Source organism: Conger conger, chromosome 16, assembly GCF_963514075.1.
Source record: "Conger conger chromosome 16, fConCon1.1, whole genome shotgun sequence".
Classification (NCBI taxonomy): Eukaryota; Metazoa; Chordata; class Actinopteri; order Anguilliformes; family Congridae; genus Conger; species Conger conger.
Window position 1 is genome coordinate 15,289,927 of NC_083775.1, and position 23,442 is coordinate 15,313,368.

The 23,442-nt window shown below is 46.8% G+C and overlaps 2 protein-coding genes across 3 annotated transcripts in view; both read right to left on the minus strand.

The window, feature by feature from the left end:
* The window catches only part of crebbpb (CREB binding protein b), a 55,290-nt gene extending 53,608 nt beyond the window's left edge, over positions 1-1,682 (minus strand). Inside the window, exon 1 of the mRNA XM_061223700.1 lies at positions 845-1,682. Within this exon, the coding sequence (XP_061079684.1) occupies positions 845-932 (88 nt within the window). The 5' untranslated portion in view covers positions 933-1,682. The remainder of the gene's footprint in view (positions 1-844) is intronic.
* A 1,583-nt stretch (positions 1,683-3,265) lies between these two features.
* Positions 3,266-23,442, minus strand: part of LOC133113914 (adenylate cyclase type 9-like) — a 56,804-nt gene continuing 36,627 nt past the window's right edge. Inside the window, exons 2-10 of one of the 2 annotated variants that reach the window (XM_061223058.1) lie at positions 21,308-21,486; positions 19,186-19,293; positions 18,657-18,901; positions 15,932-16,034; positions 14,737-14,945; positions 13,839-13,998; positions 12,571-12,713; positions 11,997-12,020; positions 3,266-10,691 (exon numbers count right to left, since the gene is read on the minus strand). In XM_061223058.1, coding sequence (XP_061079042.1) covers positions 9,434-10,691; positions 11,997-12,020; positions 12,571-12,713; positions 13,839-13,998; positions 14,737-14,945; positions 15,932-16,034; positions 18,657-18,901; positions 19,186-19,293; positions 21,308-21,486 — 2,429 coding nt within the window. In that variant the 3' untranslated portion in view covers positions 3,266-9,433. The remainder of the gene's footprint in view (positions 10,692-11,996; positions 12,021-12,570; positions 12,714-13,838; positions 13,999-14,736; positions 14,946-15,931; positions 16,035-18,656; positions 18,902-19,185; positions 19,294-21,307; positions 21,487-23,442) is intronic. The other variant, XM_061223059.1, reaches the window with a different exon arrangement.

A 23,442-nucleotide genomic window follows, 5' to 3' on the forward strand; every position in this document is an offset into this window, starting at 1 on the left:
GATAGCGTTAGGCCAGCACTAGATAAGGTTTACAATTTAAAGCGAAACGGCTTGTCAGTTACGTTACTGGTTCAGAGCCTACAACGCCAGTAGGTAGTGAGCAGCAGTTAACATCACTACAAGTTAGTGTAAACTGCTAGCCAACATGCAACTAGCGAACAAGCAAGGTATAAATCGCATTAGCCATAGGTAGCGTGAGCGAAGTTCAATTTCTCAAATGCTTGATGCCTTCGCTTTTCAGTTAACGTTATCAAACTAAGCCACATATTTGCCACTAGTCTTGACAAAGTCTGACATAATCCATCTCACGTAAGCCAACTACCTAGCTGATAAACCTAGCTGAAAAAGTTAACGTTAACAAACGTTAAGATAGCTAACGTTAAACTCTGGTTGATAATGAAACCATAAGTTACATCAGCAGTTAACGTTCTGATAAGGTATATTAGCTAGCTACCAAAACAAATAACTTTGCTGACGACTGAAGCGGGTTAGTTATAGAAGTAACTTCTAACGTTAGCTAACTTAATGTGAAATTAAAAATTAGATGGCCAACAATCACATACTGTTATGGGGTAACTTGTGTTGCGGGGTAGCTTCACGTTACGACAGATAAGCTAGCTAAGTTAATTAGCCAGATGCCACCACAGACCGACAACCAACCCCACGAAAAGTCACCCGTCACTGCTGCCAAACCAAATGCAAGTGATTTATGGTTTATAACTAGTCGACGTTATTTCGCGAACTGAAGGTCATGGATAACTGAGCAGCTAGCAAACAAAGATGTGCGTTTTTCCACAAAAATATGTAATTACCGTTAGCTGTGAGAGACACGGGCCTTCCTTACCTGGACCATCAGAGGCGGATAGGGCAGGTGAATTGAGCTTCGGTCGCTTTGGGTTGGGAGGTCCGACATCCAGCAAGTTTTCAGCCATGGTTAAGGACTCTGATTGTTACTTAAACAGCCGAAGGAAAAATCAACAAAATCTTCCCGACAGGCTGCAGCTGGGATCAGCTCAAATCGATCCGTAGGGTTTCTTTTTCGCAACCACTCAGTTTAGAAGAAAATAATTAGCCAGCTAGCCAGCTAGCAAGGTAAATGCTTCAAAAAAATAGCAACAGCGCCCCGCTCTGCCATTCACCCCATGATAATCCAACACCCAACACCCACATTATTATCATTAATAATTACCCCGATGAAAAATATTTTATTTCGAAAAAGTAAAAAAATAAAAATAATAATAATGCATAAACTGAATTTTAGGTCCCTTGCCCCTACAAGCCGTTACGTTACCTTCGCATCCTTACGAAACCGTTTTTTCCTGAGGGCAATTTAATTGCATCAAATTGCATTTCTGCCTCGAATAAAATATAATTTTAAAGTAATTTTTTGTTGCGATTTCGTCCCTTCGTCGCTGTCTCTCGATAAACAATACGGATAGGAGCGGTGATATGGAGAGAAGCGGCGCTTTCTGAAGGGGAAATCAGATATACGGGGGGTTTTCTAACCGACGAAAACCGATCCAATCCTGGTTTTTTCGCATGAAATCTCTTCGAAAGTGTACAAGCTGTCCGTTTTCAGCGGAGCGAACCCGTCTGATCTGGGTTTGGAGAGCCTGTTATTAAATTAAAAAATAATACTCTCCCGAAATCCTGATTCCGAGCCGCGACAAGATGGCGGCTGTTGATTCCTTCGATACAAAAAAGTTTTTTTTCTTTTTCCAGATAGACTGTGGAGGGGGAGGGGCTACGCATTCACGCCCTACGCAAGCCCTGCTCCACCGTACGTCATACGTCATACGGAAATGAACGTATACTCCTCAAGTCACGGAAAAGCACGAAGGTAGAAAATAGTGCAATTATGAAATGTAAAGTTCTTCTTGATTGAATTCCTACCACTGTATTTGCTGCAGTTAATCTATACATCATATACTACATTTGCATGTCCAGTACATAGTCTGATTTCACAGCAATAATACATTCTGAATGTTCCTCAACTGCAAAATTAGCTTCACTGACAAATTGCATTACACTTAAGGGCCAAGAAAATAAAAGACCTTCACTTGAACAACTTCTGTTATCAATCACAAAGTATTTGCACTTTGGCTTTTCACTTCATGTGTTACTTGACTTAAGTTCTGAAGCTGAGATAACTGCATTGGGTCATTAAAACATATTATCTTAGGTGATTGCAATGACAAAATAAAAAATAAGACAATGTGTACTAGAATACAGTGAAAACATAACACAAATTAATGCCATTTAAAAAAACACTGACATTTGCTCAACAATAGTTGATCTTTTATAAGCAAAGACATTACACAACAGTGTATAGAAAAAAGTTGAAGCATCACATTACACTTTGGTATTTAGCAGGTGCTCTTTTCCGCAGCAATGTGCACAGATGACATTTTGCAGACAATCTCATCAGTTTGGATATTTTACTGAAGTAATTCAGGTTAACTACCTTGCTCAAGAGTACAACAACAGTGTTACAGGCAAGTTCCCAAATCACTATGCTACACTGTCCACTCTGCATGCAATCAGTACTTAAAGTCAGTCAATACCTGATTTTATCCTTTTTCACTTGAACTCCTTTAACATAACTTATTTATTCATTATTTGATTTTGCAGTTTCAAAATGCCATTTGAATCATGACATCAGTCCACCATGTCCTTGGGATACTAGTTACCCAGCAACATAAATGTGAAGCTTTGATAAGGGCCAATCCTGGCAGACTTGGGTCAAATACATAATGGTTTTGGATTCAAATACTTTTATATGCTTTACTGAGCTTGTCTGGTGTATGAAATGCTCTCAAAGTGCAAGCCCCACCTTCCATTGATCTTGGTTGGCTCAATTGCATCAGGCAAGATCAATTGAGTACAGGAAAGTATTTGAGGACAATTAAGTATTTGACCCAGTTGTGAATCCTGGAGATAATGGCAGCATTGTCTTTGTTTAATTTTTTAAAAACTGGCACATCTTTCTTGTTTTAAGATAATAGATAATAGATAAGAGATCACAAGTGGCTCAGTTATGACCAGAACCACTGAATGGTTGGCACACTTTGACCAGTGCTGACTGCCATTCTGTCCCAATATGACTGACAAGAGTTCCACACACTTTGCAGATGTGCTACCCATTTGACTAAATGAATACATTGGTACAGTTTACTTAACTTCTATTGATGCAGGACAAATACCCTTGTGTAGGTCCAACTCTGATAGAGTAACATTTAATCTCACAAAATAAAACCGTTAGACATTTTATGGCTTTGTCATTTTATTTAAGAACCTACTGATATGCATATTAACCATTTGCACAAATACAAATGCAAATGAACAAATTCAACAAAGATTTAAATCTTTTCCCCTCATTTATTGTACCTGGACATTTACTTACGAGAGAGTGAAAGAGAAAAAAGGCAATGACCAGAAACCAAACATTAGTCTAATTTATTCCATTTACAGTTTTACATAAAACGTTTTTATTTAAACCTTTGCCCTTCCAAAAAACCTCTAGTAACCAATCGAAAACACGAGAGGCCTATAGGAGAGGCAGAGGTCTCCAGGAGGGCATGCCCCAAACTATGGACTAATGCTTGGAGGCATAACCCTCCCTCTACATAAGTACATATATCCTGTGATTTCTTAAGGTTGTTCTGTCCTACCATGCCTCATCATGCGTCACAGGCCACCCTGTCCGCCCCTCATGTTAAAGACAATAACCAGAGACTCACTATTGTCCCAAAGCCGCTGATTTGTTTTCGAGAACCGGACAGAAATTTTACAAAGAGGAGACCATTTGAGGCCTGTTAAAGAGCCTGGAACATGTGAGCTTTGAGGAGGTACAATGTTTGTACTGTACAGGGCTGGTAGGACAGCTAAATACGGAAAGAAAATGATCATAAAGCGGTTCCGTGAAACAATATTTCTATTGTGCTGGAGTGTCCTTGTGGCCCACAGTAAACATTTAACGACACATTTAAAGAACATCGATTTTATTGCTATAACAAGAAAGACTAAAACTGCGGCGTGCAGATCCCAAAAATCGTGCATGGTGCCACAGTCAGCAAAAGGCCAAAGCAACATCTACCCAATCCTGTCTCCCCAGAAGGGAACATTTGTGGGGTAAATATAAAACCGAAAAGAGCAGTTCATTCTTCTCCAACAGGCAAGCGACGGTGCGACCGGTGGGGGTGATCGGGAGGGAGAGGATAGGATAGGGAGGAGGGGTGGAGTGTGATGCAAGTATGGGCGGTAACTAACGGCAACATGCTCAAAACATCTTAAGACATAAATGAAATGAAGACGTCAACATTTTTTTTTTTTAAAGGCCATTCCATATGCGGGCCATGCAGATCGCCAGCCAGGTCACAAGACAAGACGGGAGTTCCACACTGCAGTCTTCTTGGTGCGAATTTGGTGCCACAGAAGTCCAGGGACGCCTCCATTCTCTCACCATTTTTCTTCAAACCCTTGCTACCCATGGCTTTCTGAATTCTGTTTCTCCATTCACACTACGGTTATTTTACATAACAGGAGACTGGCTACCTCCAGCCCATGAAGAATTTGACTGCTGCACACAACAGCTAATTTCACTTATATCCAACCACAAATGACCAGTATCAACTGGACTCCACACCTTGAAGTCCATAGTGCTTGCAGAACAGTACATATATGAGATTGAATACATGCAATGATTTACATGTGGAAGCCATTTTGCAGGTCCTGTGAGAACATTGTATCTTTTGGCTTGCCCCTTCTACCCATGCGCACACACAAACATAGACACACACACACACACACACACACACACAGACAGACATACGAAAGCAGAAACACGCATTCTGCCCTAAATAGTCCCATCCCCTACCTTCTGATAATGTGAAAATCTGGCACATGCACATGTATAAATAACATAAACTCTCATTTATAATATACAATATAAAAGCATATGTACAAACACAGTGAGGGCTTTGTGCAAATGTATAGAGATTATGTTAGTGAGTTTATAAACAATACATTATTAATGTGTACAACAAAGCATAACAAAAAGTAAAAAAAGAAAAACTACATTTGAACAAATGCACACAAACATCACTCTTTGGCATAAAGTATTGTTCCAGCTTGCCAACTGAAATCCCTCACAACACTCACTAAAAGCCACCCTTCTGTGTCATTGTGTCTTTTTATTTTCTGTTCTTCTCAGAGAATATGATAAAATATAATACCATGAAAGAAATACGAAATGACATTTTGTGAAGACACAGAAAAGTGCAGGCAATGGTGAAGCACGGAGGTGGGGGGCGGGTGTGACCAGGTGTTCCTCCAGATGCATCATGGGAGACAGCCTGCAGGTTTAGCTGCAGTCATTCTGATACTAGCAAGAGTGCAAACTCCCCAGCCCTTAATAACAAACCCTGGAGTATGGAGTAAAAGACCAAAAAAACATTTTGTGGATGTTTTCTAGATTATTTGCAATTATGGCAAATATGTACATACACCAATACCTTCATTCGTAACCTGGATTTGTTAAATATGCAAATGCAGGTGTTTTGCTTTGTGTACAAGTCTGTATACAGAAGAATTGACCAAATTTAGTTGGGTTATTGATTGTTGATGCCTCAACGTTTAAAAAAAGTACACAGTACAGAAACCAGAAAGTTTGTACATTCATCCCTGTAAACCCATTAGCCCACAGGAAGGATAGACCAGTTTGTTCTGCTTAGGATGGACCAGTTTGTCCCCCTCCATTATCAAAATTCTGAGTAGCAAGTGGGAGGGCACTGGCTTCTCAGCTCCCTAACAGGGTAGTCAATACGAAACCTCTAAAATCCACAACAGTCCTCAAAACAGTAGAGAGGAGGGGAGGACTCCATTCAGAACTTGCATCATCACCTCTGTCACTAAGTATACATGTGCTATAGTACAGGGTCACAGCACATGTATACTACCACTGAGAAGACAAATGCATGTGCTTTTTGATGTGCTTCAGAAGGGCCAGTCCCTTTCTGTTATTCTTAAAAAATAACACATGACCCGGTCCTGTTTCTCAATGATTGGGTCTTTCTCACTGTCCAATCACAGTGTGGGATTCAGGGATACAGTCAGGGCTGTGTGCTCATAGGTTGTCAGTATTGCCTCCATTTTAAAGACATACCCTTTACCCTCCAATGTAAGGGCCACAATATTGCACCTTCAATTACCAGCCTGCCCCACCCCCTTGATCAATTTTAATCCTGTGCAAAACGGAAGTGCAGATATTTATTGTGAATATTTGTAATATTGTTGAGTTTTGTTGTTAATTTGGCTTTGGAATACTTTACTGCAATGTGCCAATATTAGCATGTACACACACACTTCAATTACGACTACACAGTGCAACAAAAGTTTAATTTAAACTTTTTCATCAGACCCAAATAGTCCTTATAAAAGGCACAATGCTCAAAATCATATAAAATGTAAAATATTTAGAGCAAGAAAAATAACTCTGCATTTATGCATGTAATAAATACTACAAACATACAAAAAAGTAAAAATCAAGAGTCCAACAAAAATAACAATCATGGCAAGATCGATATATTAATATATGATTGAAAAAAGGCACTAATACTTCTTTGCAGTGTCTATCAATGACCTGTTCTGAGCAATATCTTTTTGAACATGCTTCAGTCAGTGTTATTTCTGAAGATTGCTGAATTGTGAATTCTTTAAGGACGATTTGCCACAATCACTTGCTCTGATTCAAACATTTCCAGTCTTTATCTATATGAATCCACCAAATTCACTTGTTACTAACACTGTAAGTGCTCAATTATTTTTCTCCTCCAGGATTCTTAAACACTATTTGGCTATTAGATGTGGCTTGCATGATTTTAGACTCCCAACTACTTTAAAGTAGTTAGTTTCTGTTTCTAGATAGACATGCTTTGCACCCATGAGACCCCTGGTCAAACCCGGTGAATTGGTTTGAAGCAGAAATATCAGACATTGAGGCAAAATAACTACTATTCTGAAGCCTGGATACTCCCTTCTCCACACTGTCAAATAAAGAGCAAAAAAAGGCAAGATGAACATCAGGAGATAAAAATAGGCCCACCATAAGGGTGAGGGTTGAACAGAAACCCTGAGCACACAGCCCTGTTACAGGGATAGATGAAGAGAAAGGCAAAGATAAAGAAACAACAAGAGGAAGTAATGACCTGTGTCCAGTATATACACTTCATGCACACAGAGTGGTACATACGGAGAGACTTCAGGAGTATGCACAACTCAGTAATGTCATATGAAAACAACCCTTTCAGCATAAAAATCTTCACTTAAATAAAAAAACTTAAACCAGTCGCACTGTGCTTGTTGATAATTCAGTTAAAATGGGAAATTATAAGAACATCAGTACAACAGCCTTCAAAAACAAGCGCTTGATTAGATAGGAGTTTATGCCCCAGAAGAAAAAACGGCCAACTGCAAAGCCAGTATGGCGTGTAGGTTCCCTAAAAGATGGATGGCTGTGCATCTGCATCAGGTGTGTAGTGCAGGTCAAGTTCTGCTCCTGGATTTACTCAGGGGACCCAACTGCTCTGCTCAGCCGAACAACGATGACGACCTGCATCATTACTCACACACAGAGCAGGGGGTGGTGGTGGGGGGTGGCCAACGTTGCTAACAATCCCCACACTGCCAGGTGCTTCCCTTTAACTCGCATCCCGTCGCTAAACAGCCGGTCCCGAATGTTTAAGATCACGGTCCCACGCACGACAGAGATCCAAGAGGAGCTCCCTTGTGCTCATCCATTACGTTCTTCCCTTCCCCTTTAACGCACTACAAACCTGGCTTTCTATTTAAAAACGTCTGACCTGAAAACCACAAGTGCTCCGTGTTGATGATGCTGTTGCACGTTCCACGCCACCGCATTCAAACCGGCCTTTCAACTGTCAACAGCCGTCAAAATGCCCTTTCAGCCGTCTGCATAAGAGTAAACCTCCTTCGGCTATTTCAACATAGGTCATATTTTAAAGGAGCAGGCGCGTGGCCAGATACAGCCCCACCCCCACCCCCATCAGTTTCTACTGTGGCATTTTAGAGCTCCTTTCAAGTCCAAATTCCACCCTGGATATCCTGAACTCCCTTTTTAATGTCTTGCTGTCGTACGCCTGGCTGACGTAAGTGGGTACATTCATTGTGACATGTCACGTGTCCATTGGCCAAACGCTGTCATTGGCCGAGGGTCTAGGCACGGAGGAGGCTCCCCCGTACTTCCGGGAGACGCTTGTACACGTCCACACCAAGCCTTCACTATGTCACAAACACCCAAACACGACAGCCATCCACCAATCTCAAAAACCTGGGGAAGGGATCTTTCAGACATTTCCGTATAGAACTGGAGTTGCACATTACTGGTTGCAGCAAGCACAGGCACATTCATTGACAAACTCTCTGGCACAAACACACACACAAGCGCACACACACACATTCTCTTTGCTGTTAGTACTGACAAAAGCTTGTGCATGACCTGCGTGTGTCGGACACTGGCACAGATTCACCCTGACAACGGGAACACTGACGAGTTGGGAGAAGAGCGTACAGTATTCCTGTCACTTCCGGGCCTCCTGCCTCTCTCTTTCTCTCTTACTTTCCTCTTTACCTACAATTCCCTTCCCCTCTTCACACTCCTACGCTTGTCGTCCTTCCTGTGCCACTCTGTGACTCCTCCATATTCTCATTAGTGTAAACATACTCGCAAGAATTTGGCAAAAATTGCTAATGGCAAAAAGTTAAAAAAAACAAAAAAAATATTGCATCAGGTAAAAACAGACAAAAGGAAAAGTTGTAAAAATAAGCACAGCTTCATCCGTAGTCTAAAAAAGACATGCAAGGATTTTTGTGTCGGCCCTTTTGTTTTGTTCATATTTCTCCCCTCTTAGTAAATTTGAGTCTCTTTCATGATCCGAGACTGAGAAAATTATCCTCTTATTTTATCCTGAAGGCACTTAAAATAAACGAAATAAGAAAGGCAAAAATATGACAAGAATTAAATGCAACAAGCGCTAATGTTTTGGTGTGGTTCAAGAGGATTATGGGCCAGGGACAGCTGAATGTTGAACATACACCTGTACCCCACCCACCAGTGAAAGTGTCTGACTCTGACCCACACAGCTCACCCCATGGGTGATTATTTAAGTGAACAAAATGTCTGCCAACCTCTAGCATAGCCCTGGAACTCCGTGGGCTCTCTCTTCCAAACGGTGTGTGTGTTTGGAGCTTTTTGGTGTACCCCTGTTAGACAGGCATATGCGCGCGCACACACATACACACACACAAATACATGCAAACATACACACACTTTTCCCAAGGGGTTGCCCACCCAGGCTGCGTGACTTTGTTTTAAAGGGCTGGCGAAAGAGCCGCGTCGAAGCCTCGCACCCCAGGCTTACAGTTTTGTCAGCTCGCCCAACTCATCATCATCCTCATCTTGCTCCTGGCCCTTGCTCTCTCCAGACCTGAGAGAAGCGGTCTGGGCCGGGATGGGGAGTAGCGGGGCAGGGGCAGGGGCAGGAGAGATGGGCGTGCCCTGGGCGGCCCCTGAAGGGGAGTCGGGGTTTGGGGCGGGGGCGGGGGCGGGCGGTCCCCTCACGCCCTCCCTGCCCTCCGGTTTGGCGGGGCCCGGGGCGGCGCTGTTGGCGGCGGGGGCCGCGGCCGGCACCACGCTGGCGATCTCGTCGGTGGGCGAGCGGCCGATGCTCCCGTCCACCTGGGCGCGGATCTCGGGCGACACGGACAGCTGGTACCGCGGCACAAGGCCGCTGTCGGCGCTCTTGGGGTACAGGAAGGTCCTCATCTGGCCCTTGCCCTTCACGTTGACGGTGCCGCGGTAGTCGAACTCGTAGTCCATCTCGCTGAGCGCCCGGTGGCTCTCCTCGCTCACCTGCACGCGGCACTCCACCCCGGTGGTGTCCATGCGGCTGGCGATGTTCACCGTGTCGCCCCAGATGTCGTACAGCAGCTTGGTGGTGCCGATGACCCCGGCCGTCAGCGGCCCGTGGTTGAAGCCGATGCGCAGCTTGAACTGGAAGCCCAGCATGTTCTTGTTGAAGTCGTCCACCACCCGCATCATCTCCAGGGCGAAGTCGAAGAGCGCCCGCAGGTGGCCGTGAGGCTTGGCGGGGTCCCCCGCGCACTGCTGGGCGTTCAGCCCCGACGCCGCCATGTAGGTGGCGCCGATGGTCTTGATCTTCTCGATGTTGGCGAAGGCGGGCTGGCGCAGCAGCTCGTCGAAGTCGCCGATGAGCTCGTTCAGCACGCGGTAGCACTCCTTGCCGCCCTCGTAGCTCTCCTCGTAGAACTCGCTGAAGTTGACGATGCTGGCGAAGATGACGCCCACGTTGTCGTGGTTCTTGGAGTAGCTCTGCGTGACCTTCAGCTGCTCCGCCACGTGCATGGGGATGATGTTTCCCAGGAGCCAGTCCGCCTGGTCGCGCATGTTCTGGATCTTGATGCGGTGCTGGTCCGCCTCCACGTTGCCGTGGTAATGCAGCCGGTAGCTGATCTCGAACTCGCGGTTCAGGAACCACACCAGCAGGAGCAGCAGGAAGAAGGCCAAGATGGCCTCCGCGCCCAGCAGGTCCTGTGGCCGGGGGGTCGGCTCTGACTCCACTGGAGACTCCGTGGGCTCGGTGCCATTACCTGACCTGCAGGGAAAAGTAGAAACGGTCATGAGAATAAGAGGTGAACAGGCCCTTACTTTACACAGCAACATTCACCTTAGATGACCTTCTGAGTGACACTCTCAAAGACATTAACACTGGACCTTCTTACCCAGTGACACGGTCCCAGAGTTACATTAACACTGGACCTTCTTACCCAGTGACACGGTCCCAGAGTTACATTAACACTGGACCTTCTTATCCAGTGACACGGTCCCAGAGTTACATTAACACTGGACCTTCTTATCCAGTGACACGGTCCCAGAATTACATTAACACTGGGCCTTCTCATCCAGTGACATGGTCCCAGAGTTACATTAACACTGGACCTTCTTACCCAGAGACACAGTCCCAGAATTACATTAGCACTGGACCTTCTTACCCAGTGACACGGTCCCAGAGTTACATTAACACTGGACCTTCTTATCCAGTGACACGGTCCCAGAATTACATTAACACTGGGCCTTCTCATCCAGTGACACGGTCCCAGAGTTACATTAACACTGGACCTTCTTACCCAGTGACACGGTCCCAGAGTTACATTAACACTGGACCTTCTTACCCAGTGACACGGTCCCAGAGTTACATTAACACTGGACCTTCTTATCCAGTGACACGGTCCCAGAATTACAGTAACACTGGACTTTCTTACCCAGTGACACGGTCCCAGAGTTACATTAACACTGGACTTTCTTACCCAGTGACACAGTCCTAGAGTTACGTTAACACTGGACCTTCTTACCCAGTGACACGGTCCCAGAGTTACATTAACACTGGACCTTCTTATCCAGTGACACGGTCCCAGAATTACAGTAACACTGGACTTTCTTACCCAGTGACACGGTCCCAGAGTTACATTAACACTGGACTTTCTTACCCAGTGACACGGTCCCAGAGTTACATTAACACTGGACCTTCTTACCCAGTGACACGGTCCCAGAGTTACATTAACTGTGTGAAAATGCATCCAGTTATAGACTTGAACAAAAAATTATTCATGAATATTATTTTAAGTGACTGCAAATGATGAAGCAGAAGACAGTTTTTTATTTAAACCTGTTTTTTTTTCTATTTAATTTCAAATTAATTTATGCCCATGTGTCGGTGGTATTTTAAGTGTAATGGTATTTTAATGTCATGAGTCGGTGTCAAGGACAATTTTCCTGCCTTGTGTTAATGTGATTCTGAGTCTGAGAGAAAGATAATGGCACGATGCCTAATAATGTTTTTAAGTAAATGTCAAACCCGTATTGTAGTCAAAATTACTTCCTGCTGTACATTTTCACTTACCAGAAATCCAAAAATCCATCAGAACTGAAATGCAGAGGGAAACAGAGGGAGAAAAGATGCACTACTTTTAAACAAAAAGAGACATGTATGGAAGAAAAAAAGCACATTAAAATATATATATATTGTGTGCACTGTGTTTCACATCCACCGGCTGGGACAGAAGCCGTTTTAACCAAGTGGGCTTTGAGGAGCTCAGACATTTTGGGAAATTTCTCTTATGAGGGATAATAAAGCCTTACTGCAGAATGCTGCACCTGAAGGGCAGCCAAGAACAATCCGGAAAAAATAAACACATTCTAGCCAGGTTGAAGAGGAAGCCTACCGCCAATAACCAGCATCTTCCACAAAGTAATCTTCCAAACAATTAATGTACAGACTCACTGATTATTTGCACTTCTGAAGTAAAACTATACTCAGCAGAGATGAAGCTTGTTTTAGCCTGCTGTTAGCCTGCTAAATTCATGCAGGCTAAAACAAGCCCTCTATTCATGCAGGTGGGCCATTAGCACACCAAACGCAGCACTCCTGCTGCAGAGCGAAGCCGCGCGCGAGGCACGCAGTGGCTGCCACTGACCTGCAGAGGGGGTTGTAGAGCAGCACGAGCAGCACCACTCCCACCACGGTGGCCAGAACGGAGCGCATCCAGAAGCACAGGTGGCAGAAGTTGCAGTAGTGGATGATGGCGATGATGGAGGCGCAGCACAGGAACATGGCGAACTGAGGGGCGGAGAGGGGGGGCTTTCGTTAGCCGAAAACGCGTGGCGTGGGCGAGCTTAAGCCCGATTTATACTTCTGCGTCGGATCTACGCAGAGGCCGCGGTGGAGCCTACAGGTAGTCGCTTTCCCGGACGCGCACCTCCCCAGAAACGTAACTACGAGTCGTAGCCACGGCTGCAGCTTCATTATACATCTTCCAGAGCCAGCCCGACCCTATAAACTACAAAAATGGCAGTCAAATCATAGCCTGCTCAGAGCCCCACTGCCTCAAAGGTTCTATCAAAATCAGAAAAAAAACCGGCTCTATCAAAATCAGTCGCATTGACCCCAAAACATATTCTGAGTTTTTAGAAACTACTTTAAACTCAGCTTTCTAATAATACAAAGTTATGTGTCCCGTTTCATTTTGAGCGCCACCGAACAATGTTTTTGAGAAAAAAGGCTTCAAAGTTTCATTGGGAGGTTGGGAGACAACCGACACTGGGCTAACAAAACTCCGGGGCTATACCTTCATCTTATGTATTAACCTTTAAAACTATATTTTTACTAACACTAATGTATTCAGGTCTGCATTAAGGCATACAGACTATGAAAGCAAATATATGGCTCTAAAAAAATTAAGATGAAGGCCTGAAACAGCCAAAACTGAAATTTATTTTAAATTGGCCATCACGACCTCCGACTGATTATGATAGAACGGGTCACAAATGTACTCATTTGGATAGATTTTAGTTCGAAAAGCAGCACTGTATACGCCTACAGAGCACTATTCTCCGCTGGTGTCCATCCGCCGTGTCAATACCTGTGCTCAGGGTCTCGGCCATGAAGGTTGTTAACGCTGACATCACCCCTGACGCCTCGTATCGATCCGTCGGCTCTTTCACTCTCTACGCCGCACACTCACCTGTAGCCCTCTCGGTCTCCATCTCTCTCTCGCTCCCTCCACCTTTCTTATTCTCGAACCTCCACGCTGTAGCTCTCTCGCTCCCTCTCTCTCTCTCTCCACCTGCAGGTCCCCCGCTCTCAAACTTGCACACTCACCTGCGGCCCCCCCCCTCCAATCAGCAGGGCTAAATATCGAAGGTCGGTCACCGCGGACCAATCGGCGCTCGGCGCGGCCCGTACCTGTACGGAGAGGTGCAGGTCGCAGGTGACGTGGGAGAAGACGGACACGGCGGGCAGGGACACCAGCACGGCCCCGATCATGTGACGGGGGACCCAGGCGGAGACGGCCCTCAGGATGGTCTGGGTGCTGCGCAGCATGTTGTCCAGGTAAAACGCCATACTGCAGGGGGGGAGAGGGGCACCACCGACTCCCACCGTCACACACCGGACACTGAACGCTCCTTACAGCCACCGATCTCGGTCTCGCTTTCCCTCTCCCGCTGTCTCCTCCTCTCCCGCTCCCTCTCTCGCTCCCAATGAAGGGGTGTTCCTGGTATTCATTTTCACTCTAACACCCCAAAACCACACACCAGTGCAAACAGGCACTGTGCACCAACCACAGATTCTGGTCCTCCATCTACCTCTCTCCTCTCACTCTATCATTCCCAATATCACACTCCAGAAACAACACGCTCGTGTTCCGTGTGTGCGGCCAAGAAATTATACTACTATCCACTTCTGTCTGCTTTCTATCGTCTCCCCACTCTTTCACTCAAATCCCTCGCTTTAAATCCATCTCCTCTTGCTTCCCCTTCTCTTCATTTCTCTATCGCTCCTCCTCTTCTGTCCTCTCGCTTTCCATACCTAACTGCAAATAAAGTGTCTTAAAAACTGTCTTAGTCATGTATTGAGACTTAAAATTATCTCAAAGGTAGTTTTTTTTTTTAAACTCATGTAGAAAATATTTGCTGGTTTTAAGTTTGCTTGACAATGAAACTTGAGTAAATGAGTAAAACTGTCTCACCTCATTGGTGATATTTTTGTCTTGAGAGAAATGAGATTTTAAGATTGTGAGCCTAAACATAAGACTGAAACGCTGGTTGGGACAGACTTATTGTTTGGTTTTAGCCGTGCTCACCGGACCGACAGCACCAGGGACAGGAGCTCCAGCAGGGCGGCGGCCGCGGCCAGCGCCAGGGCGGGCGTGGGCGGGGTGAGGCCGGTCAGCAGCGGCCGCAGGAAGCAGGCCAGCGTGAGCACCAGGAACACCGCGCACGACAGAGACACGTCCAGCAGGGAGCTGAACAACGCACTGGCCACGGTCTGCACCGGAGCCTCGGTCTCCACCTGAGAGAGAGCGCGGGAGGGAGGGAGGGAGGGGGGGGAAGGGAGAGAGAGAGGGAGGGATGGAGTGAGAGAGAGAGGGAGGGAGAGGGAGGGAGGGGGGGAGGGGGGGAGGGAGAGAGAGAGGGAGGCAGAGAGAGAGAGGGAGGGATGGAGGGTGAGAGGGAGAGAGAGAGGGAGGGAGGGGGGAGGGAGAGAGAGAGGGAGGCAGAGAGGGGGGAGGGTGAGAGGGAGAGAGAAAGGGAGGGAGGGACAGAGAGAGGGAGGGAGGGACAGAGAGAGGGAGGGGGGGAGGGAGAGAGAGAGGGAGGGATGGAGGGAGAGAGAAGAAGGGAGAGAGAAAGGGAGGGAGAGTAATAAATATAGGGGTTAGGAGGGTCAGAGTGAGTAGAGAAGGATAGACAACAGAAAATAAGACAAAAAAGAAAGGACGAAGCAGACAGAAAAATGAAGAAGACTTCAAAAGGGTGACTAATGTATTGCGTACAGAAACAAAGAAACAATGACAGTTTCACGAATGTCTGATTGAAACACAAGGTGAATAAAGTTTGGTCAACTCCCTCAGATGATGTGCTGTAGTGTAATGGTGCTGCCTGTGACTGCAGTACAGCACAGACTGCCAGCAGAGGGCAGTGTAGGGTAAGAGCGTGCTGCCTTCAGCTGCCTTGCGGCGCTTTCTGCTTGCCGCAGTCCTGTCTGGACATGATGCAGTGCTGAGTGTGTGTGTGTGTGTGTGTGTGTGTGTGTGTGTGCGCGTGCCCAAGTCTATATTTATATGTGTGGTTGTATTTGTATGCGTTTGTCTGTGTGACTGTTATATGGGGGGTGAGGTGACAGCAGGACAGGAAACTGCCAAATAAATAAAGAAAAACACAGTCACCGTCATAGAGCGAGACAGAGGGGCACAGGGAGGGATAGACGGAGAGGGAGGAGAGAAAGACGAGACAGGGAGACACACAGAGAGACAGACGGGGGGGAAAGAGACGCACCTCTTCCTGGTAGCTCCTCCGGTAGGCCGACTCCAGAGAAGACTCCAGGAAGTTGAGGCCCAGTTTGTTGATGGGGGGCTTGAAGAAGTAGTCCTTCATCAGGCTGGACGGACAGACGGACGGACGGGGGGAAGAGAGGAAAGGGAAGCAGAGCAGACGGAGGAAGTGGGGGAGGGGGGAGAACAGAAGGAAAGAGGAAAAGAAGGGTAAATAAGTGACGGAGGAAAAGGAACGGCAAGAAGTCAAAACAGAAAACTGGGCACGAGCAACGGAACATAGTTCAACAGTTAATAAATTACAGATAGAAAAAATAAAATAAATTATTACAAATTGTTTCCAGTCCTGTCCATACCACCGTGCATGAGAACAAGTTTGAGTGAAGTTAAAATCTGACTGCAGACTCTCCACAGATCTGTATTTGGCCTTATGTGTCTGTCTGTCACCATTCTGCCCCGATTCTACAGCGGGCTCCAGAATCGTTGCCACCCTTGATAAGCATGCAAAAAAAATATTCTGTAAACTATTTTATTGTTTATTGTGCTGAGTAAGGTCTGTCTTTGTGCCACCCTTCCAAGGAGTTATGGAGGTTTTTTTATGATTATTATTTGGTGACCCCAATTCTTAAATTGCAATCCTTGCATTACTTACCTCACCATCTTCCTTACCATCCAATGGCGATAATATGCACTTGTGTCCTCTTCCTGGCATGTTTGAAACCATTCCATATGTTTTACACCATTTTATTGTTGCCCTTACAGTGATATGTGGGATGTTCATGTATTTGTTTTGCACTGTAAATGCCCTTTCACCTCTATGAGAACCCCAAGCACCTCCTCACACCCAAACCTCACCTATCCTCCTTTATGAACCCCAAGCACCTCCTCACACCCAAACCTCACCTATCCTCCTTTATGAACCCCAAGCACCTCCTCACACCCAAACCTCACCTATCCTCCTTTATGAACCCCAAGCACCTCCTCACACCCAAATCTCACCTATCCTCCTTTATGAACCCCAAGCACCTCCTCACACCCAAACCTCACCTATCCTCCTTTATGAACCCCAAGCACCTCCTCACACCCAAACCTCACCTATCCTCCTTTATGAACCCCAAGCACCTCCTCACACCCAAACCTCACCTATCCTCCTTTATGAACCCCAAGCACCTCCTCACACCCAAACCTCACCTATCCTCCTTTATGAACCCCAAGCACCTCCTCACACCCAAACCTCACCTATCCTCCTTTATGAACCCCAAGCACCTCCTCACACCCAAACCTCACCTATCCTCCTTTATGAACCCCAAGCACCTCCTCACACCCAAACCTCACCTATCCTCCTTTATGAACCCCAAGCACCTCCTCACACCCAAACCTCACCTATCCTCCTTAATGAACCCCAAGCACCTCCTCACACCCAAACCTCACCTATCCTCCTTTATGAACCCCAAGCACCTCCTCACGCCCAAACCTCACCTATCCTCCTTTATGAACCCCAAGCACCTCCTCACACCCAAACCTCACCTATCCTCCTTTATGAACCCCAAGCACCTCCTCACACCCAAACCTCACCTATCCTCCTTTATGAACCCCAAGCACCTCCTCACACCCAAACCTCACCTATCCTCCTTTATGAACCCCAAGCACCTCCTCACACCTAAACCTCACCTATCCTCCTTTATGAACCCCCAAGCACCTCCTCACACCCAAACCTCACCTATCCTCCTTTATGAACCCCAAGCACCTCCTCACACCCAAACCTCACCTATCCTCCTTTATGAACCCCAAGCACCTCCTCACACCCAAACCTCACCTATCCTCCTTTATGAACCCCAAGCACCTCCTCACACCCAAACCTCACCTATCCTCCTTTATGAACCCCAAGCACCTCCTCACACCCAAACCTCACCTATCCTCCTTTATGAACCCCAAGCACCTCCTCACACCCAAACCTCACCTATCCTCCTTTATGAACCCCAAGCACCTCCTCACACCCAAACCTCACCTATCCTCCTTTATGAACCCCAAGCACCTCCTCACACCCAAACCTCACCTATCCTCCTTTATGAACCCCAAGCACCTCCTCACACCCAAACCTCACCTATCCTCCTTTATGAACCCCAAGCACCTCCTCACACCCAAATCTCACCTATCCTCCTTTATGAACCCCAAGCACCTCCTCACACCCAAACCTCACCTATCCTCCTTTATGAACCCCAAGCACCTCCTCACACCCAAACCTCACCTATCCTCCTTTATGAACCCCAAGCACCTCCTCACACCCGAACCTCACCTATCCTCCTTTATGAACCCCAAGCACCTCCTCACACCCAAACCTCACCTATCCTCCTTTATGAACCCCAAGCACCTCCTCACACCCAAACCTCACCTATCCTCCTTTATGAACCCCAAGCACCTCCTCACACCCAAACCTCACCTATCCTCCTTTATGAACCCCAAGCACCTCCTCACACCCAAACCTCACCTATCCTCCTTTATGAACCCCAAGCACCTCCTCACACCCAAACCTCACCTATCCTCCTTTATGAACCCCAAGCACCTCCTCACACCCAAACCTCACCTATCCTCCTTTATGAACCCCAAGCACCTCCTCACACCCAAACCTCACCTATCCTCCTTTATGAACCCCAAGCACCTCCTCACACCTAAACCTCACCTATCCTCCTTTATGAACCCCCAAGCACCTCCTCACACCCAAACCTCACCTATCCTCCTTTATGACATCAACAAAGTGGGCGTCGCTCCGCTCGCGGAAGTTCTTTGAGCGCAGCGGGATGAGGGCGGAGTGGTCCATGGAGGCCACGCCCCCGCGCCCGCCCCCGGTCCCGCCCCAGTGCTTCTCCTTCTCCTGCAACATCTCGCAGAGCGAAGTCTGGCTGCGGCTCACCGACTCCTCCAGGTGGGCCCCCAACAGCCCGTTCAGGGCCTTGGGACCGCGCCCTAATGGGACCTGGGGGCCGGCACACAGGTGAGAGGAGGGAACCGACCTTCAGGTACCAACGGTGAGACAGTAACTTAGAAAGACAGCAGGTTAAGTCAGATAGGCGGTTATATGAAGTGAGAAGGGCCATTATAACTGCATCATAAACAATTCAGGGGTGACTGGCAGGTGAAGTGGGAGGGGTTACGTGACTGGCAGGTGTAGGGGGCGGAGTCATGGAGGGGTGACAGGCAGGCGAAGGGGGAGGAGGTATGTGGCTGGCAGGTGAAGGGGGAGGGGCTATGGGATCTCACTTTGCTGCTGATGGTCTTGTGTTCGTCCTGACAGCCGTTCTGCACCGCCCCCTCCTCCCCCTGTTCCTCCCCCGGAACCAACAGCACACTGCAGGAGGGGCAGGGAGACTGCAGGGAGAGGGAGAGGAAGAGGGAGAGAGAGACAGAGAGAGAGAGAGAGGAAGAGACGGCAGAAAGAGAATCATCAAGACAACAGGCGAGAAAAAAGAGGGTGAGTGAGAGAGGAGAAGTGTGAGCCAGGCTACACATTTCAACACCACTCAGAATCACACTGACAAATTTAACAAAAAATGAATGCAATGTGTGAAAAAGTAACTGTATTAAATTAATATAATAAGGAAAGAGACAGGGAAATTCTCTTATCAAGATCGCCTCCACACACTAACATCACAAATAACTGAGTGCTGCAGCCACCTGCTCTAAGGCCGTCACCACAGTCAGCTTTAAATAAGAAAATAACATGTCAATGAATGCAGCATCTAAAAACATAACTGGGGGTTGGTGCTGTACTGCAAAACATAAATCAGTCATTTAACCTTGGAGCTCTTTTTCCAGACATGAAAAGTTCAACTGTGGCTGGAAATTAATTTAAATTTGTTTTTTAATTTTTTTGGGAAAATAACCTGGTTGTAACTCACACTAGCATACACATACACAGACTCTCATATACACACTCACTCACTCTCTCTCACTCTCTCTCTCTCACACACACACACACACACACACACACACACACACACACACAGAGGGATCCCCGGGTGCCTGCGAACAGCAGCTCTTGTGAGCGTGTGCAGGAGGTCCCCACAGCGCAGGAGGTCCCCACAGCGCAGGAGGTCCCCACAGCGCAGGGCTGCACTCAGCCCATTAGGCCCATTAGCACTGATAGAGCTTTTCATCCCTCTGTCACTTCATTAATTAGGCAGGTCCTGCACAGCCATAAACACCCCCCCAGCACAGCTAATGAGCCCCCGCGCTGCCACACCTCTGTGCGCGTGTGTGTGCATGAGAGCGTGTGTGTGTATCAGAGTGAGTGTATGAGTGTGTGTGTGTGTGCGTGTGTATGAGAGCATGAGTGTGTGTGTATGAGAGAGAGTGAGTTACCGTGTGTGTATAAGAGTGAGTGTGTGTGCCTGTGCGTGTGTGTGCGCGTGTGTGTGTGTGTGTGTGCGTTCAATGCGCACGCCAGAGTGAGTCACTGTGTGTGCGTATGAGTGTGTAGTGTGCGTATGTGTGTGTGAGAGAGAGAGTTACCATGTGTGGGTATGAGTGCGTGTGTGTGTGTATATAAGAGGGTGAGTGTGTGTGTGTGTGTGTGTGTGTGTGTGTGTGTGTGTGAGAGAGAGAGTTACCGTGTGTGGGTATGAGTGTGTGTGCGTGAATATGCAAGAGGGAGTAACTTTGTGTGTGTATGAGTGCGTAGTGTATGTATGTGTGAGTGAGAGAGAGTTACCATGTGGGTGTGTGTGTGTGTGTGTGTGTGTGTGTGTGTGTGTGAGAGAGAGTTACCATGTGGGTGTGTGTGTGTGTGTGTGTGTGTGTGAGAGAGAGAGTTACCATGTGGGTGTGTGTGTGTGTGAGAAAGAGGGGATATTAAACTCAGGTAATTGCTAGTCATGTTACTGTAAGTGGTTAATAGGTTTCATTTCAAAGGTTGTCATTTCAATTAGGTGCCATTTCAAAAGGTTACAGAGACTTCAGATTCGGGGGAAAAAGAGCTGTGTGTACATGCGTGCCTGCCACCAATGAGAAACAGAACATACCAGCCAAACAATTACATTCTCATTACAACACCATACACACAACATAATGCAAATACATTTTAAATGTATCTTATATTGACATTTAAAAGTGAAAGAGCGTAAGAATAGACAGCCACACAGTCTTTTTCTTTTTTCTCACAAGTAGAAAATATTAGGTTGCTTTAGGTTAATGTTGAGGTAAATTTTCAATTGGCAGATCTTGAAACGACTCATTGGCAATATTTTGGCAATAATACGATTTTAAGCCCCTCAGTATGAGAATAAAGTTTTTGGTTGCAGTGCATTCATAGCCACAGGCTCTGTGCACAGAGCACAGTGCAAGGCAGGTGCACAGGGAGTGCGGGCGTCTGGGTTGGACTGACCTTCACCCTGTCGGGGGGGTCCCGGAGGTCGCTGGGGGGCGGGACGTCGGGGGTGTGTGTGTGGGTGTGGGGAGCGAGGGCCGGGGCTCCCCCGTGGTCCGGCACGGCCGGGCCCAGATGAGGGCAGCTGCACTGGGAGGGCTCCACCCTGCGCCCCGAAATCAGGTAGGTCTTCAGTCCTGGGCAGAGGAACACACATCTGAACACCCGCACACGGCAGCCAAGTGCAAAACACTCCCATGATGAGCAAAACACTTCTCCTATGATGAGCAAAACACTTCTCCCATGATGAGCAAAACACTTCTCCCATGATGAGCAAAACAGTTCTCCTATGATGAGCAAAACACTTCTCCCATGATGAGCAAAACAGTTCTCCTATGATGAGCAAAACACTTCTCCCATGATGAGCAAAACAGTTCTCCTATGATGAGCAAAACACTTCTCCCATGATGAGCAAAACACTTCTCCCATGATGAGCAAAACAGTTCTCCTATGATGAGCAAAACAGTTCTCCTATGATGAGCAAAACACTTCTCCTATGATGAGCAAAACACTTCTCCCACGATGAGCAAAACACTTCTCCTATGATGAGTAAAACACTTCACCCACGATGAGCAAAACACTTCTCCCATGACTGGCCATTCAGCCAAGAAGACTCATTGGAGGGAGACAGTAGAGAGAGAGAGAAAGAGAAGGGGAGAGACAGAGAGAGACATAGCAGAGAGAGAATTACCAACAGAAGTGAGAAAAAGAAAAACAAGTGAGAAAAGACAGGGAGAGTGAGAGAAGTGCGAGTCGTGTTACACATTTCGACACCACTCAGAATCACACTGACAAAGAAATGAATGCAACGTGTGAAAAAGTAACAGCATTAAATGAGCGTGAAAAGAAGAGAGTGGAGGGAGAGAGAGAGACGGGGCTCTCTTCTCTATCAGGGTGGACTCCACAGTCCACACGCAGACAGAGGCTCCCGCCGCAAACTCTCCGTTCCTCTCAGTCTCTCTCGTCCGGCTGCTGCTGCTCCCTGGGGCTCAAGGGTCTGCCAACCCTGCTCACCGAACACACCCCACACCCACAGCCCCCGCCTCTCCAGCTCGGCCCGGGCGTGGCCCCTCTCCAGCAAAAGGGACGCTTTCGCAACGCGGCGGTTGGGCCTCTTCCTAAACCGACGCGAACGTAAACAGACTCGGGCCGGGGGTGAGCGGTCAGGACCGGTATCACAGCCTCTGGCCTCATTATTCCGACAGGAAGTGGAGACGTGGACTTCCTGCGAGTTCTCCTTCCAGGAAACACGCAGGCCTTTCCCATTTCCCCGTTCACCCTTCTACTCCATGAACTGAAATGAAAATACCACTCCGAGGGTGGTATTACGATCCTTATTAATACCATTATTATTATTCCAGCTTATGATAATAATGTGCCCGAAATGTACATGACGGCCAAGAGACCTCATTCATTTTTATTTGTTGGCCTTGCACTTACCCAGAGTGACATAGATTGCCAACACTAAGCAGCATCTCTTTATTTCAGGTGAAGTACCTTGCCGGAGTGTACAATGAAAATCGTTTTATTTGGAACACTGGGACGATAAAACCAAAACAGGAAGAAAACTGTCAGGTCCTAAAACCTGATTAGGCACTGAATGAGAGGCAAAGCATATAATAGCGCTAAGCACAGGGGCAGTGACCACCAATTACCCCACCTGGAAAAGCAGGGTAATCTTACTTCAATGTCACAGCCCTTACCTCTAAATTCAGGTCACCTGGGCCCAGTATTTAAAAACCCTTTGAGACCGGATTTCAGTAATCAGATAGGATTAAATCTCAAAGTTGGGTATTTCAAAACTAGAAGCTGTGATCCTTATCCTAACAAATGGGATAATGATTTTGTAATCCAATCCTAGAATCGAGACCAAATTCAGGATGGATTCAGTGTCGATGTTGTGACGTGGGACACATGGCACATACTTAATAAAATGTTCACCAGTGACTACACATTAATTAATACAAACACCAAAGCAGAATCCATTCTAAATGGACAATACAATACTTTCAAGAAGAACCCCACAAAACTAAAAGTGGTCTAAAGAAAAATGCAAGCCTTAAAAATGTGTAAACGCTTATGGATGTTATTTG